We start from the raw sequence: 19,201 nt of genomic DNA, 5'->3' as shown, positions 1-19,201 counted from the left end.
ATAATTATTTATATTAATTTTTCATTTTCAGTCTTTTTTAAAATAATGTGTTAAGCTTACTCAATAACAAGAGAATAGAGAATGAAGTTGAAAATGTCTGGGTTGTTACATTTAGAAGCATCATTTGTGACATTTTCCAAAATTGCCCTTAAAAAAAATGCCATACAGAAATCTTAAAAAAAAAAAATTCATTTGGTCTATTCAATAAAATCTGTAAGCTGTTCTAGAACACAGAGGATGCCTATGATTGTGAAAACACACTCACACCCCAGAAACTTCGAGCACCCCAGCCCCCTTCTCTTTTGAATGTTGTTGAAAACAAAGCCATTCTCAGAAACAAAATTTGCATTCCAGGCTGTGGGCCAGGGAGAATTTACATAGACAAGTTACACACTCTTGAAATGGTGTTTTATACTGGAAATCATGAGATCTTCCAAATTCAATAAAATGAACAACATAGGTCATGATAAAGACAGTGTTTGCAAGATCATATAGGGGCCTGCCTTCCTTCCTTCTTTCCTTTCTTTCTTTCTTTCATTCTTTCTTTCTTCTAATAATGAATTTACTTTGGGTCACTTTGTGTGAAGCAAACAGCAGCTGTGACAGGCTGACTTTCATTCTGTGCATGTATATATTGCAGTCACTTAAGAGTTACTAGGCTCATCAATCAGTCCTCTGTTTCCCTTTGTTGAATCACCTAGCAACGTGCACCATGTACCACAAAATTGACTGTGGCTTATGTGAGCCAATTCCAGATCAGCCTGCTATGGACTGCCATCCTCATGGGCAAAGTCAAATTGATTTTATTCGAACGAGAAGCCCTAACTAATGACTTTACCTGCAAGTAGGTTTCTTTGTTTAATTTTAAGTTGTACTTCAGATGCAAGAAATCATACTTATAAACCAGCCCAAGAACAAATAAGTGATAGGCTTTATCACCACTCATCAGCTTTGGTTTTTGTTTTTGCTTTGGCTGAATAGCATCAAAATCATACTGTGTTTGTATTTACTGCACATTCGAGGTTGATAAAACCATTCGGAAGCAAAAGGAGACCTTTAAAACTTTCCAAAGAGTCATTCCAGTGATTGTGCAAAAGACATAGAGGTCAAATAGGTGTCCAGAGAGCCAAACAGCTGTCAGTGGTGAAATGGAAAAATCACTGAGCTGGTCACAGACGACCTTGCTTTGTCAGAGCTGCTATTAATTTCTGACCTTGGATAAGTCTCTTCTCCAGTCTGGGGTTGATAGCCTCATCAGTAAAATGAGTGCTTTAGATTAGATGGAAGGTTTTTCCTTCTGTTTACTATGATCCTTTTCAAGCACACACACAAAAAAGAGGGTTTGGGAAGGTAAGGAGCAGCTGTTATTCAGTTTGCTAGAATTCTAATAAATTTTTCATAACTTGTTCATGCAAAAGGTAGCTCCAACTACTCAGGAGGTAGAGGCAGGAGAGTCCTTCTGAGTTTGGGGCCAACCTTTCTAAGTTCTGGGCAGCAGAGTGAGACCTCATCTCAAAGGCACCAAAAAACCAAACCAGACAACAACAAAAATGAAGCAAGGTTCACCTCTACAAAAAGCATTTAGACCCCGAGACCTGTACTAATTTGTAAGTGTCCTCTACTCTGGTGGTGGTCTATGATATTGCAAGGAAGACTCTACAGTGACAGAGTCTGGTGTTCAAGTGGCCCAGTTCCTCTCATAGTGCTATGCAGTATTTGTTGGCTTTATACAAAGTTATCTCAGAGCTTTCATTTGGATACTGCTGTCAGTGCTCCCTCCTTCCACCCTCTCCAGGCAAATGATCAACCTGAAGGTAATATTTTTATAGGACAGAGAAGCAGAAAATGACTCATGTAGCAAATGGAACCTAAATTGCATATTTCAGTTTGATTCTCTAAATATATAGACATATATAAAATCTTTTTCTATCTAGTGAGAAAAACAACATGATTTCATGGACACCATAGTTTACTTAAAGAACCTCATGATTTGTGAAGGTTGATGGTTGATAAGGACTGAGAGAAGTATTTTCTGTCAACTTATCCAATGAACCTGTTCTTTCTTGCCCTCCTCCCATGTCAAATTGAGCTGTCCTGTGTGGGTTTTTTGTTAGTGTTGCTGGTACACTGTGGGTGATACACAGCAGTTTTGCCCTCACTACATCTTCATCTGCTGTAAGATGGCTAAACATCAAAAATGACAGAATTTACTAAATTGTTGATTTCTAGTTTTTCTGAAAGCTAATGTTCATAGCATACACTAACAGTAGCATGAGTTTTAGAGCAAAAAAAAAAAAATAGATACCTATTTTAGCATGTTTCCTCCTGAAATCAATCTCCATCTTTGTACCACACTTGCCTTCTTTATTTAGCAAAAGAATCTCCTGTATATTCTCTCCAGCTATTGATAAAACAAGGAAGCCAGAAGGAAAAGAAAGGCTTCTAATTACAAAATATTTCAAATTGCTCTAAATAGTAAATGGAGCTTAGATTTTAATTATGTATGGTAAGACCTGGAAGGATATTAGTGAAAATCCTACAGTCTATATAGTTTAAAAAGAAATCATTTGAGTCTTAGTGTTATATCCCATTTCTAAAGATGATACATGCTTCTAAAAACATCAGCTGCCCCCTTCTCCATGCACCCCCATACATAAAGTACTGTACTATCAGATTTACAATGAACATTAAAAGATTTGGTTTTCAGTTTTCTCATCTACAATTTTAAGCTATCATATGTAGTCCTTTGATAATATAGTGCCTAGCTACATCAATTGAAAGAGCCAGGTCAGAAAGGAAAAAGAAAATGAACCAAGGCATGGTTCCACCATTTGATAAATATTCAGCTGAGAAATTTTAGAGAACCTAGTCATGAATGTTCAGAAGTAATATTTGGCTCAATTTTAAATCAGTGCCCTTGACTAAATTATTTTAATAATACAAGTAAATTTGTGGTGTTGTTTTTTCCTCTCAATTTTATACTTGGTTATGAATCCTTGAATCATATTAAGACATAATTCACATAGGTTTAAAAAAATACTTTGGAATCAATATGCAATTTTGCTAAAATAGTACGTGTCCTCTTTTATAGTTCTCCAACTAATATCCATTGATTGTTACAACCTAATTTAAGAGAAAATTGTATACCAAATATGTAGATAATATAAAGGGTTTGAGACAAAAGTTTAAGGAGAAAATAACTCAAGAAAATGCAATAGATATTACTCTTATTTTCACAGTATTCACTGTGACGCTCTACCAAATAGAAAGATGCATAAAATGCAAAGAGGACTAACTGTAAGCATCCTTTCATGGGAATTTTTAGGTTTCCTACAGCTTCATTTTATTGAAGTAAGAGGGAATTTTTTCAAGTATTTATGGAAACAAAGTATACATTTCCATGTGCAAAGGATCAAGGATTGTAACACTAGAAGCCAAGTGTTTATGGATATGTGTGTATTGACAAAACATCACAGTGTTTACAAAGCAAAACAGAGGTATCTGATATACTAAGAAGTGAGTATGTGCCCCAACTATTTTAATATTTTCCTTTGTTAAATGGAAAAATAAGAAAACTTGGCAAAACTGCCAACTTCATCTTCTTGTTTAGAGCATACATTCATAGGAGGATTTTCAAGTTTCTTCATATATTCCAGGCACACTGCTGCTGAAGAGAAACTAAAAATCATTTATTCTTTTCTTCCTGTTAATGTTGTCTCTTTTTGACCACATACATTAATTTAATATCTTCTGTCTCTTGATCTCTTGGAAAGGGTGTCAATAAATTAATTTATTTCAGTGGCCAGAGAACTTGGACTTAGTTAAGCCCCAAGAATTTTCATTCTGCTTAAATATTCTGAATGCATTTCTCTCTTAAATGTGTTAGATATTTGCCTTTAAAACATACATTCCACACAGAATTTAATATTTTATTGATAACTCAGCTTAAATTTTTATAGCATTCCATCAAAATCATGATGACATAAAGGTGTGCTGATGAAGGCAAGGCTTTGATACCATGTGTTTCCCAGAAACTGATGTCTATCTTGAGGGGAGTTTCTGGTCAATGTTTAGAATGTTGTCGTCGCCTTTCTAATAACCATTTGTTTGTATTAATCTTAGTTGTCTTTGTTACACCTTTGTATTCCTCCACATTTCTTTTCCTGTCTCTCTGTCTTTCTTATGTTTTGTTTCCAGCTAGTATATTTGAAAAACTACATAATCATCATTGTTAAAATTGTGGAATTGTATTTCTAGAATTCAGAGTATGTGGGCTCTGGTGTAATTAAAGTGCTTGAGTTCAATATGTAAGCAGATTTATAATATTCATTGTTCTAATTTATAGTATAAAAATACTTGCAAAGAACTGGGCATGTTGGTGCACACTTGTAATCCCAGCAGCTCCGGAGACTGAGGAAGGAAGATCACGAGTTCAAAGCTAGCCTCAGCAAAAGTGAGGTGCTAAGCGACTTAGAGAGACCCTGTCTCTAAAGAAAATACAAAATAGGGCTGAGGATGTGGTTCCGTGGTCAAGTGCCCCTGCTTTCAATCCCTGGTACCCTCCCTGCTGCAAAAAATAATAATAATAATAATAATAATAATAATAATAATAATAATAAATAAAATAAAATAAAAATACTTGGAAAAAGAAATCAGCTTTAATAGTAACCTTGAGAAGGTTATATATTTTCAGTACACTGTGGTGATGTCCACTTTGTTATTTCAAAGATTTTTTTTTTTTGTCTTTTTCCTTATTTTCTGTAATGGACTTAAGGTAACATCTCATAATGGAATTTGAAGTTGAGTAATAAGTATACTGCAACCAATTTAGTTAGGTTTGTTATGAAAATTAAAACAATAAAAGAAAATATCTGGTTATTTTCATTTGTTTGTTTACATGAGATAGAATAATTCTGTTCCCTAAGACATGAAAATTAGTGACAATGAGGCAATTTATATTCTCTGTAAACTAATTGTTGGAGCTATTTTAAAAGTACAGAATCCATCAATGGTAGGAAACTAGCAGACAAGAACAAAATAACTTAAAATACTTTAAGTAAGAATTTGTTCATGCAATTTTTAATCAATTGCTCCTAAAGCCTCTATTAGAATTTATGTTTATAAAACTTTCTATATTCAAAATACTTCTGTTCATTATCTCAGGTTCCAAGTTTGAAATATCTCCCTACACTTACAGTTTCACAGTATGAATGGACTTAAAAGATATTTAGGAAATTTTGGTTTCTGCATTCCTAACTAGCTTTCCCATGATTTTAGAGCAGTGTTTCATAAACTTCATTGTGCCTAAGAATCCTTAAGGAACCTGTTAAAAATATATATTGATGGGATTTTTCTCTAGAGAGTCTGTTTCAGTAGGCTTCTTAGGACTTAGAAATGTGCATTTTAAGCAAGTACCATTGTACCAAAAAATAAATAAATAAATAAACAAGTGCTCCATGTGAATTAACATCTTTACCTAATGGGTTTAAAGTTATTGATAAGTAAATGTGCTCATGGTAATCAATTATTATTTAGTACACTAGCCTCTATTCCACTATCAAATCCATATCCACTGCTTATAAAGGATCCAGAAATCATTGCACATATTTTATTCAAAGAAGTTATAAGAAGTTATAAGTACAATATTTAAGATAATGAAGCAAATATTTGGAGGAGTTGACTTCCAGGAAAAAGATAAAGCTTTCCAATGATATGAAATAATGGGATGTGCAAGACCTATCAGATATCTTAAATCCAGATTATATATAAAAACCTATTCTTTATTCTGTTGCTTGTTCTTCTGCTTTGAGTATATGAATTATCTTTTTTGGTCATAAACTAAATCATGGATGTCCCTTTTTTTCCCCCTTCCATTTATATTCAAATCCTTTCTCAACCACAGAGCAACCATCTAAACCTGAAATTATAAGCAAAGCACCATTTCTGGAAACAGAGCAGCTTAAAAAGGTAAGAACTTGTTTTTGATTAACTGCTTTTTACTTAGTCTAATGTTGAGTGCATTTTCCTGGCCTCAGATGCCACAACAAACAAGATGGCATTCGCTCAAATGGAGTAAACAGTGTTGCAGGTGCCATTCAGAAAGTACGCAGAAGGTGCAGTGGGAACCCTATGATCACTGTGCCTATGGCCATGATGATATGAAGGATGGTGTGGTCATTTCTGAAGGGAGAAGTTCTTGTTATTTGAATGAACTGAATGTTTAATACAGCCAATGAAAGATGAGTAGATTTTCTCCAGGGTAAAGAGAGCAAGTGCTTTCCAACAATATGGAGTAATGTGATATGAAAGAGAATGACATGTAATGACATGTTTGAGAAACATCAACTTTTGGTATTTCTGAAATCTTGGTTTCTAAGAAGTCAAGAGAGTATGGAAAGAGATAAAGAGAAGCTGAATCATGAGAAGTCTTATACACTACATAGGGATTTGGACTATTATATTGACAAATTAAGCCATTGAAAGTTTGAAATAAAAATGTGAGAAGATCAGATTTTAACAATCACATTAGCAAACAAAGAGTAGCAGTACTGACGTGGGGGAAAGCATAAACTGAGTAATGCTCTCATTTTGACCAGCTAAAGTACCTAAACTTTCTTTTGTGTGTGTATGTATGTGTGTGAAAACATGTTCTTTGGATCATATTAAATTTTAATACAAAATATTATTTGATAAAAACACTTAACATTAGTCCAAAATATAAGTAGAATGAAACTGGAGAAGCAGCCAAGTCTTGATACCAACTGTTTCTTTCATGTGAAGATCCAGAAGTCTGATAATAGTCAATGTTACTGGAGTTATATCATGCTACTCAGTTACGGTTTGAGCTGAATATGTCAAAATAAATTTGCCAATGCCTTTAAGTGAGTGTGATTTTATCATTAGTGGCAGGATCTATTGCACATTTAAAAATGGGTAAGGCTATATTTTTAATATAACAAAACATTGTTTTTATAAAAGAGAGCATGTATTCAGTCAGTCAATGTCAGAAGATAAATGAGTCAAGACACTCTGCATTTCCTAAATATTCTAGGGCTTCCAAATTGACAGGCCCTCATTGAAACAAAGAAATGTTATTTCCCTTTTATTTTTCAGTTGGGTGTCTGCATTTCAAAAGACAGCTACCCAGATGGCAACATCACATGGTACAGAAATGGAAAAGTGCTATCACCCCTTGAAGGAGGTGAGTATGAGGTGGGCAATACATTCAAAAGACCTGTTTTGATTTTCTCTTGCCTAGGCATTTTCTAGACTGTCTAGGATCTAAATATGCTGTCCTCTTATTATATAGAACTCTATGCTTTGTTAGTTTAAGTATCCAGTAAATCATTACATGATTTTTAAAATATCATCTTAGCCCTTGTGCAGAGAAAATTATTTCTGTACATGGCATGTTCTAGAAGTTAATTAAAGCAAGTGGGAGATAGGATTCCAGGATACTATTTTTATCTATGTCTTTTGAGTCATGATTCTGAAAAGGTATCCTACCTCATGGTATGTCAATTTTATCTCCTGTTAAATACAATTAAAAGAGCAATTAAAACACCCAAAGGTATTATGATATTTAATTAAGGATTGTTTTTTTACAATAAAGGTTTTATCATTACTTCTTCATTCTTTATTTTCTCCAGCGGTGGTCATAATTTTTAAAAAGGAGATGGATCCAGTTACTCAGTTATATACCATGACTTCATCTTTGGAATATAAGACAAGCAAGGCTGATGTACAAATGCCATTCACCTGCTCTGTGACATATTATGGACCAAATGGCCAGAAAACAATCCATTCTGAACAGGCAGTCTTTGATATTTATTGTAAGTAACTCAATGAATAATTTTATGACTGTAATATATTAGAAATAATATTCAAATACTAATAATCTCTTTGAAATTCCAATCTAATTTGTCTTTGGATTCTGCTTCCAACCTCCATTCTGAAGCCATGGCATCCAAGTAATCTCTTTCTCTTTGAGAAACCTAGAGAATAAATGCTTACCCATCTTAAAATATAGTTCACTTTACACTGTTCTTATGAGCATCTCCTGTATTCTTCCTGGTATTAAGTTCCTTAATGATAAGATCTCTAGCTTGGGTGAGTCCTTCTGGTAGGCCACATACCTAGTACAGCCATGTATTTTGTAGGAACTCAAAAAATCTTATTACCATTTACTGAATGAATGACAGACAAATATTGACTTATGACCAACTAGCTTTCTGAGTGGGGGATTGCTATTTTAATAAAGATTTATTTTAATAATTAGGTCTATTACTTAATTTAGATAGGATGCTATATTCCAAGATATTTTGGATAACTAAGTCATGAATTTGAAACATAGAATATTAAAATAAAAAGAAATTTTCATGTTCTACTGTTCCAATTCCATTATTTTATTTAATAGTAATATGAAGTACAGAAATGTCCTGTAAATTAGCTATAGAGACTGGAATAGAATCTTTTTCTCCCCTACTGGGCTCTCTTTTGAATGACAGATGCAAAGATAATCTAATGATTTAGAGCAAAGATGTTGGTGTTCCAGTCCCCGTGTTATCAATTACTGTACATTTCTAGAACAGTAGCTTAATTACCATAAATTTCAGTTTTCATAGCGTGAAATGGGAAAAAATATAACATCTACTCATAATGTTGTTATGGAGATTAAGAGATATCACAAGTCTAAAATAGCATAATGCATCACACATGAAATGCTCTGTAAGCACTATTGTGATTATTACTATGTAGTATCACTACATAAACAATGTAGACCTGGAGATTTTGAGGGGAAATGCAATAAAGAGTTTCATTATTATCTAAAGTGAACAAAAAATAGTTGTACCCTTATGTATTCTAGAATAACCTAGCACTTCCACATATATTCTGAAGGATAGGTAGAAATACAGGCTGAAACTTTTGAACAGTTTTACTTCACTTACATTTCTGTTGGGTTCTCTGAGGCACAGAATCTTAACATAGAAACAAAACTGAATTTCAAGACTTGTCCTAATGTTAAAAGGTTGTTTTGCCTTAAACTTGGTAGATGATTTCCAACTTGATTTAAAAACAGGAAATTTGAATATTATTTATAGCATATTTAAAATCAATCTGTTTTTTCTATAAATAAAGGCTATTCATAAATAAACCTTCTTGATATAAATGCAGAGGTACAAGATAGGAGAGAATGTCAAGATGAGTAATAAGAATAGGGAAGTTGGCTTAAGAAGAGGAATGAATGTGAGTCCCAGGCAGGCAGTTAGGTGCCCAGTGAAATCCTTGGATGCTTAAGAAGGAAATGATTTTACCCTGCTGGCTGTGAACAGTGCAAGTGGCATGGCTTTTGAGAAAACCCTGTATGAAATGGTGGGCTTCAAATATAGTCCTGACATTTGAGGAGTTTACTATTCCAGTAGAGAATCAAGACACCTACATTAGAAGGAAATTGTTAGTGTAAGGTTGCAGGTGGTGAATGTCACAGGAAGTCACAGAAGAGTCCTAAAAGCTCAGGTATCCAAGGACAGTTGATCTCAAACTCTCACATGCATCAGAAGAATCCTATGGACTTGTTAGAACACAGATCGCTGGATCTCATTCTCAAGTTTCTGACCCAGTAAAGAAGGGAAATGCTTCATACTTTGAATTTACAACAAATTTCTTAATGACTAATGCTGCTGATCTGAGGACCACACTTGGAGAACCACTGCTCCAGGAAGGCTACAGAGAATAGAAAGCTAAATGAGAAATTATACTCAAGAAAAAGAATTCTAATGAATTTAACTTGAGAATTCTTGAAAAAAAATGCACCAGTCCACTTATCCCATACTCTAGACAATCACTAATAAAATTACAGAGCATCTAACTCTTTAATCTCCATGTTTACCTGATTTCTGCTATGGGTACTGCCTAAGTTTATGCCACCATTCTTCATTGCCTATGTTTCTGCAATGATTTCCAAAATAGTATTCTTCTTGTCTGCCTATTTTTCTATGCTCAGCCTAAACAAACTACTCCAAGCTGATGCCAGAAACATCTTTCTGAAACATAAAATGGAATAGAGTTACTGCCATGATTAAAAATCTTCCATGACTCCCCAGAGCTCCCAGATTAATCTTTACACTCCGAAGTTCAATATGTCTTGAGTCCCCAATATATCTCAGCCTTCATTGCTGCACTGTATACTGTACCCCACTGTGGACCATTCTGTTTTCTAGATTCCTCCAGTAGAGTACTGTTTACGTGCCTATCTATGTGCCGCTATTGTCTTTTAGCACCGACTTATTTTTCAAAACCTGGTTCCAGGGTGAATTGCTCCTGTAAACTTCCCAATACTACTCGTCTAGCACCAACAGTGATCCAGTGCTCACATCATATGCAGTTTTAATGTTGTCATAATATTAATTGTTAAGTTTGGTGTTCTCATAGAGTGAATGATTATTAAGTGAGGGAAGATCTCATTTCAGTTTTATAATTCTACCACTTAGTGCTTATTTGAAATAGATACTAAGCAAATGAATTAATGATTGGACAGAGGGATGCATGCATAAAAAAACCTGAGTAGACTCTTTCAGTTATATTGTAGGAGTTTACTTAAAGTAGTGAGATATGAGAATCTCTCATATCTCAGTTATATTGTAGGAGTTTACTTAAAGTAGTGAGATATGAGAATCTCACTTAAGCTACATACAAGCTAAATTGTGGATATCAAGATAAAAGAATTTTTATTTCAGATCACTGTTATTCAAAATGTTACTTCTGGAAGCTGCTTCAGAGGAAATAGTTATGGAAGGACAGAGGAGAAAGGCTCAAGGTGACAGACCAAATGAAATTTGATGGCAGTATTTCAGGGCAGGTTAATTAGGACGTAAACTAGGGAAGTGTTGGTGGGAATAGAAGAGGAGAATCAAATGCAAAATATGCTGTGAAGTATTAATCACTGAGACTTGGTGATTGAGTGGGTAAGAGAGGGCAAAGGAGGAAGTCAGAGTAACAGCAAGAATGATGACTTACTAATGGGCAGAGTAAAATTCAAAGTCAGGGGCAAAGGGAGAACAAGAGATCATTAATTTTGTTGTAGGCATGTGAGTGGCCATCCAGAAAGTGACTGTTAAAATCCAAATGTGTTGTGACAGACTTCTGATCCAAGTTCAGTTTTCAACTCTTTAAATGCAGAACAGAACCTACTGAAAAGGGAAGGCAGAAGAGCAAGTTAGACTGATTGTGATCCCTAGCTGTTCTAGAGTCAGTGTTGATCTGAGATGCACCACAGTGATGTGCTGCCAGCCAAACCTGAGTGCTAGTCAGTTAAGCGCCATGTCTAAGAGTGAGTGGGACCCAGAAATGCAGTTCAGTGGGAAGCAAAAAGCAAACTTTACTCACTTTGCAGCTTCACTGGGAAATGCTGATTGGAGAACTACGTTAAGCAAATCCAGAAAAAAAAAATAGATAAAAATAAAAACAAAAAGCATCCATCATTGTGCAGCCTCAGAATATTCTGGCTAAATATTCAGAGATGCCTAAACATAGAGAAATGACAAAGAAGCAGTGCATAATCATGCTTCTAAGAATTCCTCTGCAAGTTAATTGTAGACGGGCAAATAAATGACTGCAAAAAATAGAACAAAAAGCCCACCGAACTATCATTTGCTCATTTCACTTTACTAGCTAATAACAAAATAGATCTTTGTAGAGATGTTATTTTTAATGGCACCAATTTGAAAATATAAGCATATGTCTCAATAAGTATTACTTCTTGTATGAAAGATTCTGTAAAATAAACCTTTGGATTATATGATTTCTAAATTAATTGTTCATTGCATATCCAATAGTATAACAAATGGATATGTAAGAAAGCAAGTCATTTATTATAGCCACCACTACCTTCTCTTATTTCATGTTTTCTAAATATGGTTCCATTGTATCCAGCCTTTAGTTTATTTAGCATTACACTGTTGAGCAGTAGTCTGTACTAAAGAATACTCTTTAGCCCTATTTTCTCCACAAAATGACCAGAATGGAATGAAAGTTACATCTTGGCTTCAATGAACAAGACAGAATTACAATGCACTTATAGTCCTGTTGATTGTGTTAAGTGTCTCTCTCAGTTCATAGGATTCATTGTTCTGAAAGCAGATCTGCTCTCCTGCATGCCAGAAATCTTGCTAGTGTTTAGCTCATGTCTCCTTTTATTTAGTACAAGGTATTATTACGTAATATGAATGCAGCGGGACCTGATAGCTTCAGTGACTTTGCTAGCTGATTTAGTCTTTCCAAACTATAAGATTCATATAACATAGTTAAATTTACTTATAATGAAGTCATACCGTGAGGTTGTTCCTACTGGTCTTTTACACATAAAATAATTACAATCATTCCTACCTCAGTCAAGGACATTTTGCTAAGAAATTGATTTTTATGTAATAGGGTCTCTTTGTAGTTTGCTCTAACTATGATTAGTGCTTGGTATAGCAAGTGGCTATTAACTTCAATCCTTCTATAAAAAGATACATTTAAGTAATTACCATTACTAGCTTCTTGAGAAAATTGTGTATAATTTAGTCATTTACATTGTATGCACAGTAATTTTGTACTTGACAAAAATGGTTAACTTGTGCCTGTGGCTCTTGCAGATCCTACAGAGCAGGTGACAATACAAGTGTTGCCACCAAAAACTGCCATCAAAGAAGGGGACAACATCACTCTTAAGTGCATGGGAAATGGCAACCCTCCTCCTGAGGAGTTTTTATTTTACTTACCAGTAAGTGCCTAAGTATTACTTGAGCTTGACTGCTATCATTTTGTCCTGTTGTTTGGCCTCTAGCTAACATCCAGAATTGTATGCACTTAGATGGCTTAAGTGAGAAAGAATGCTATTTGGGGGCAGAAAAAAACACCACCTGTAGAATATCCTTTGAAAGCTTTTGTGGCACCTGACAGTGTTCTTGCCTTTGCTCAACTTTGAGAGATTTCAGAGACAAAGAGGTAAAAAAACAAAGCTGACCACAGGGAACCATAATTGCGAAAACTCAAGGTTTAATTGTTCGCATAAGTTATAAGAATATGTTCATTTTAAGTAGATAATTATAAACAGAGATGATGACAGCAAATGGTCTGAAGTGGATTCTCTCTCTACCCATAGTGTGGCCCTGAGCATACCTCTGATCTCCTGAAGTAAGAATAGTTTTGTTGCATATTATATACAGCTTGATAGAATTATGCTCTGAACTGTCTCTTCTTGTCATATATAATCTTAATTTTTCAGTTCCTAAATTCTTATCCATATCATAGCTGACAGAAATAATATGCATTGAGGATATTTTGGACAATTCCTCCAGAAGAAATAATTTGCTTGTGTTCTGGATGTTGCAGTGATAAAGAACCTAACTATGAAAGAGCTTTCTAGGGATTCTTTCCTCCTGTAGCTTCATGTTTGACATCACCTTTGCTCAGGGACAAGCCATGTACAACTCAATACTACATTTCCTGCAAGGATGTCCTTATGAATCTATCCACTATATTATTAGGAGTATGCAAAAATATCATTCACCACATTACTGAAAAGACTAGCCTAAGTAATTCTTTATAAACTTAAATGTTGACAGAAAGCTTTGTTTTGCCTATTAAATTGACATGCTGCTTTCGTTTCATTTGCAAATTGAAATTTTAAACTAATTAGGTTTTCATTTTGGCTATCAGGAATGACAAAGCCATATTTATGTCTCAATTTTAGCAACAATATCTGCTGCTTATCTTTTTTGACATTGTTGTTAACATATACTCCTACTTCATCTGTATTTTTCCAATTCTTAATTTGTTATTATTTTCTTTTCTATTTCTATTTTATTTTTCTCTGCCCCTTTTCTCTTTTTTTCCCTATTCCAATTCTTCTCAGTCCTTCCTTTCTTCCTATCTTTCCTTTTAATTTGAATATATGGAATATTTTCTTTTAAACTGTCCCAAATCTTTTTGTCTAATTAGGTAACACATAAATATAAAAATAAAATATTGGACATCTTTAAAAATTTGCTTTAAATCTCAAACATAAACCACACTGTCATAAAACAGATATCCTCAGTATAATACAAGTTAGCCTTCAAAATTCCTTGAAACATAAATATTATTTCTCTAGAAATTAGATGTTGGTAGCACAAGCTTTACTTTTTTTTTGGCCATTCAAAGAAACACATTCCCATTTTCTTCCCTTTCTGATAAAATGCCATCTTCATCAAGAAATACAACTGTTCTCATTGTAGCCACCACATGTATGTAATCATCTGACATTTTGCTTCTATCTACAGGGACAACTGGAAGGAATAAGAAGCTCAAATACTTACACATTGACAGACGTGAGGCGCAATGCAACAGGAGACTACAGATGCTCCCTGATGGACAAAAAAAGCATGACGGCTTCCACAGCCATCACAGTCCACTGTAAGTCGCCTTCTCTGGTACAGCGTTACTTCAGAGGCCCCTGGTAGTTTAACATGGCTGTCTTTTCTAATAAATTGACTCTATTTTTTTCATAAATACCGTGTTTGGATAGAATGGTAAAGATCATCAGAATAAACTCGACTGTGGTCAGGTTGGCACTATAGCTTTGAAACCTTGCCTGGATTTGCTACAACTTTTGCCCATGGTAAACCTAAATGTCTTCAGTTCGTTGTATCAATAAAAAATATTCATATGGATCTTAAGGAAATAACTCATTATTTTATATATATATATATATATATATATATATATATTTTTTTTTTTTTTAATATTTAGGTCTTCATTTTCTTTTATAGTGCTGAGGGTCTATCCCAGGGACTCATGAGTGCTAGGCAAGCACTCTACCACAGACTTACCCTCCCAAACTCTATTTAGACATTCTTCAGGTTCACAAGGTTTGCAGTTGTCTCACGAAAATGTAGATTAAGTATCTTCTTTTCTTATTACAGAATAATATTAACACCCAAATCCAGGAAAAACAAAGTTACTATAGACTGAGCAATTGGAATAGGAAGTGGAGATGACTAAAAGCCATTTGTTGGTTGAATAAGTAAATTTCTAGAATCAGAACTTCTTCAAAATCACCTTGAACATAAATTTATTATTAGCTTTTAATCCACTTTTGCCCTACAGATATTACAAAAGTTATTTTTGGCCCCGATGGCAATGATGGGGGGAAAAAAAGATACATAAAAACCAGACTTGTAATTGAGTTCTTTATTTTGTAATTCCTAAGAGTCCCTATTATTGATGTACATGATGTATCATGGAATTAGTAAACTTATTCATTCATACTACCCACTACTAAGACTAGAGTTCAGAGTATTTTGAGCAAGCTTCAGTCTTCTTGTTCATATAGGCCAAACTTTCCAATAAGTTGTTTACACCCAACAGTGCCAAGGTTTCCTCTAGACATGGTGATCCACTGAATCCCTTTCATCATGAGGCATTTCTGTGTTTCAAAATTAGAAGAGACTTTACAAATTGTCCTGAACACTTGGTTCTAAACCTCTTACTCTACCAATAATAATGCTTGGAAAACATGTAGAAGAGGAGCTAAATCTTTGGGGGGAGGTAAGAGGGGTACTTTGGGGAATAAAGCAAGCAGATGCTTGCTTTTGATTGTCTGATGTTAGAAGCGCACTCCAGGGAGCCCTGTGCAAACAGTGCACTGCTAAGAAATGTTCACAGCTGAGCCACTCCTGTTTATTCCACACTCCCAGTTGCACAGGATTAAGTTGTTTGCCATCAGGGGATAGTTTGGGAAAAAGCAGTGACCTCTTAGTAGAACAATAGAGCTACTTTTTCTCTGAGGGCCAGTCAGTCATGGGACCATTTATCTAGGCCTGTTTCAAGAAAAAGAAAAAAAAAAAAAAGTAAAGCAAGAGAATGTCCCCAACAAATTGAACTGCCTGTGAAATAGCTCTCTGACATTCTTGTTCATGTTTTGAGCATACCAGTGCCTTCAAGATGGCACATTGTGCTTTTGTTTAAGAGATGCTAGGTATATATGACCCTAAAAGGAGAGGGCTCATATTTATATCACTTGTAGGTCAGGCAGGGAGGAATGGAAAACTGACTGACAAGGCAGAAGACTCAGTGGCAGCAACAAGGTGCCTTGATGATTGGCTGATAGCAAGGAAAAAAAAAAAAAAAAAAAGCCTAACAGATTTCAATGCATTTAACTGGATTTAAATGTATTTCAGTTTTGACAGGCAGACTATAGTGTTGGAGTTTAAGGCCTGTAATTCACTCTAAAAACTAGAAAAAGGTATTATAAGTCAATCAAAATTTTACTCTGTTATCTGAATGCTACCTAAAACTATATTTGCCCATTTATCTTTGTTTGTTTGTTTTACAAAAACAGGATTTGTTTCCCTTTCATAGATGACTAAAGGGAATGCCGGTAGAGAAGCACAATCTCTACATGCACAGGTTTGCAGAACAGACCTCTCATTAAGACTCTCAGTGTACAGATTCCTGACTGCTGCTGAAACAGCTGCTGCTACTCTGCCAATTCATGCACACAGAGATTCCTCATCAGAACTTTCAAAATCCATCTTTATCCTCTAAAATCTTTTATCTTCTCATTGGCAAGTTAACTATCCAACTAACAAAAGCTCTTAAGTCACAGAGAGTAAAAATTTCACTTTATAATTCACTCAAATATTCTGAGAAAACACCACTTTTTATGTGATGGTTCTTTTTTTACTATGAACCATCATTTTTTAATATGTATTAGACTGAGAAACTCTGTTTCTGCCCTTCATTCATTCAACACTAGTGTTTGAGAGCCTACTATGTGGCAGACACTGTGGATGTATCTGAGAAAAAACAAATCCTGGCCAATCTCCTCATGATGCTTGCAGTCTAACTGGAGAGGTGAACATTTAAGATGCAGACAGTCAACAAAACATGTAAAACCATGAAGCAACATAAAGTGCAACAGCAAACCCCTATACCACAGAATAAAGCCCCCAATTCAGTAAGGCAAGCACAGTACTCAGTCTGGCCTCAACTAATTGTCCGTATTTACCTTTTGTGAGTTCTCATAGTCCAGCAGTCATACGGGATCATTCACTATTGTGGAATCTGCCAAGTTCTCTTGCCTCTTTGCTTTTGTTTATGTGGCAAAAGTTGTTCCTACATTTCCACCTATCAGCCACCCACCTTTACAACCACAGGAGCAAGATACAAAAATGAATGCCTCCTACGAAGGCTCTCTTACTTCTTTGAAACCTAGTTTGGCTTTATTCTTTATACTCCCATAAGTCTTTGTTTTTACCTCTCTTTGTAGCTCTGCCTTTAATCTTTCAACAAATATTTACTGAGCTTCTAATGGTAATAGGTTTGCAACTAGGCACTGACTTCACAGGCTATGTATCTCAGTTGGTTGAGTGCATATCGCCTAATCAATGAGTGCATAACCTAATTAATTTGTACTCAGTACTCATCTCTGTATCCCCCATTAGTGCTTGGAGCACAGTAGCTCTACAATAAGTGTTTGTTCAATTGAATTGGATTTTCCTCATATGGATCATACTATGACAGTGAGATTTTTGTAAAAATTATTTCCTATGAAAACTTATATCCTTAGATGTAATTCTTCTCTGTTTCTAAAAAATTCTGTTGGCAGTGTACCTAACAATAGATCTTATTTAAAAGTTCACTGCATGAGAAATGGAGTAGCATTTTAAAAAAATATCTAACTATTTGTCAATTCTCTCTGCAGAAATGCATAAACTATCTCATGGTTTTTCAATTTATCACCTGCTGTCTAAACATACTTGATTTTCCAACGTTATGCTTTGCCAACTTTTTTTTTAACAATACTTATCAAGTCATCATCTTTCTTTATTTTCTTCCAGAAGCAATTAAATAATTTTTTTTCTTAAGGTGATAGAGCCTAGGGGTATATTTATATGCACTCAAAACATCAATTATGTTAACTGCAAATAAATGCATAGTCAATTAGATTAACCATTCATTTGTCCAAACTGGTCTCAAAGCTGGCTTGAAAATCTAGGATGAAAAAATAGTTATTTTAGTCACATATGTCAGTCACATATGTCTGAGTTTTCAAGTCAATTAGGGTTTTTATTTTTTGTCTTTTGTCTTTTCTTCTCTGAAATATTTCAACTACTTGCTCTTTTGGAGTTTGAATTTCAAGCAGATTCTTTGCTTCACAGATTTGGATTTATCCTTAAACCCAAGTGGGGAAGTGACCAAGCAGCTTGGTGATGCCCTGCCGGTGTCCTGCACAATATCTGCTAGTAGGAATGCAACTGTGGTTTGGATGAAAGTAAGTCATAGTATTTTGGTTCTATCCTGCTCTTTTGAACTGATTTGCTTTTAGGTTATTTTTTATTCAATGTTATATCCAAAAATGCATATTTATGGTTAATATCTTTATACACTCACATATTCGCTCACTTTATCTCATACAAATTGAAACACTATACAATTTTAGAGGTACTTAACAATAGTGTGGCTCTGAAACTTAGTTTGGGCATTACTTGATGTGAGTATTTAGATGAGGATGTGCGTGCATGCCTGTCTACACACAAACATATACAGTTAAGAACAATTTACAGAATGTTTGAATCCACATTATACTTACATGATGCTTATAAAATCCCTGTGGAGTATATAGTTCACTTGTTATTTTCCCCAAGTTACCTGTAGAGAAATTGGCATGAAAGAAATCAGAAAGCCCATGAGCAAGTAGACTCAAGTTCAGTCCTTCTTTAGAGTATTACTGTGCTCTGGTCACACACTTTCTGCCTCCCTGATGATTGGAACTGCCCTTATGTTTCTGAAAGTAGGGTCTGCTGGATTAGGAGCTCCTCAAAGTTAGGGGTCCTTTTCATCCCTGGGCCGTCAGAGAACACCCAGAACATTCTAGGAGCTTAGTATTTCCTGAGTGATTGCTTATATTCATGCAGTTGTCATGGAGGACCATGACTTCAGGGACCCAGTCGTTGGTATGTTTTTAGAAACAGAAAATAGGATTCATAATTAGTCATTTGACACAAGGAAATGGTTGTAATAATGATCCCTCCACTTAAATCCTTGGCTAGAATATCCAAACCCCCAGCACAATGTATTACCACAGCATGGCATATAACAAGAGCACCCCACCCACTGATGTCCTGAGGAAATGCACACTCCATTTGACACAGGCATTGAAAAGAATTGACTTTAT

At 34.9% G+C, this 19,201-nt stretch overlaps 1 protein-coding gene across 2 annotated transcripts in view; it reads left to right on the top strand.

Annotated features, from left to right (window-relative positions):
- The window catches only part of Alcam (activated leukocyte cell adhesion molecule), a 186,332-nt gene that overhangs the window by 145,549 nt on the left and 21,582 nt on the right, over window positions 1-19,201 (top strand). For both annotated transcript variants that reach the window (XM_048803378.1, XM_048803380.1), the window contains exons 4-9: window positions 5,903-5,967; window positions 7,114-7,201; window positions 7,650-7,832; window positions 12,636-12,763; window positions 14,304-14,436; window positions 18,186-18,298. In XM_048803378.1, coding sequence (XP_048659335.1) covers window positions 5,903-5,967; window positions 7,114-7,201; window positions 7,650-7,832; window positions 12,636-12,763; window positions 14,304-14,436; window positions 18,186-18,298 — 710 coding nt within the window. The remainder of the gene's footprint in view (window positions 1-5,902; window positions 5,968-7,113; window positions 7,202-7,649; window positions 7,833-12,635; window positions 12,764-14,303; window positions 14,437-18,185; window positions 18,299-19,201) is intronic.

Source organism: Marmota marmota, unplaced genomic scaffold (assembly GCF_001458135.2).
Source record: "Marmota marmota marmota unplaced genomic scaffold, marMar, whole genome shotgun sequence".
Classification (NCBI taxonomy): Eukaryota; Metazoa; Chordata; class Mammalia; order Rodentia; family Sciuridae; genus Marmota; species Marmota marmota.
Note: the sequence above shows the minus strand (reverse complement) of the source record. Positions and strands in the feature narration are given on the sequence as shown.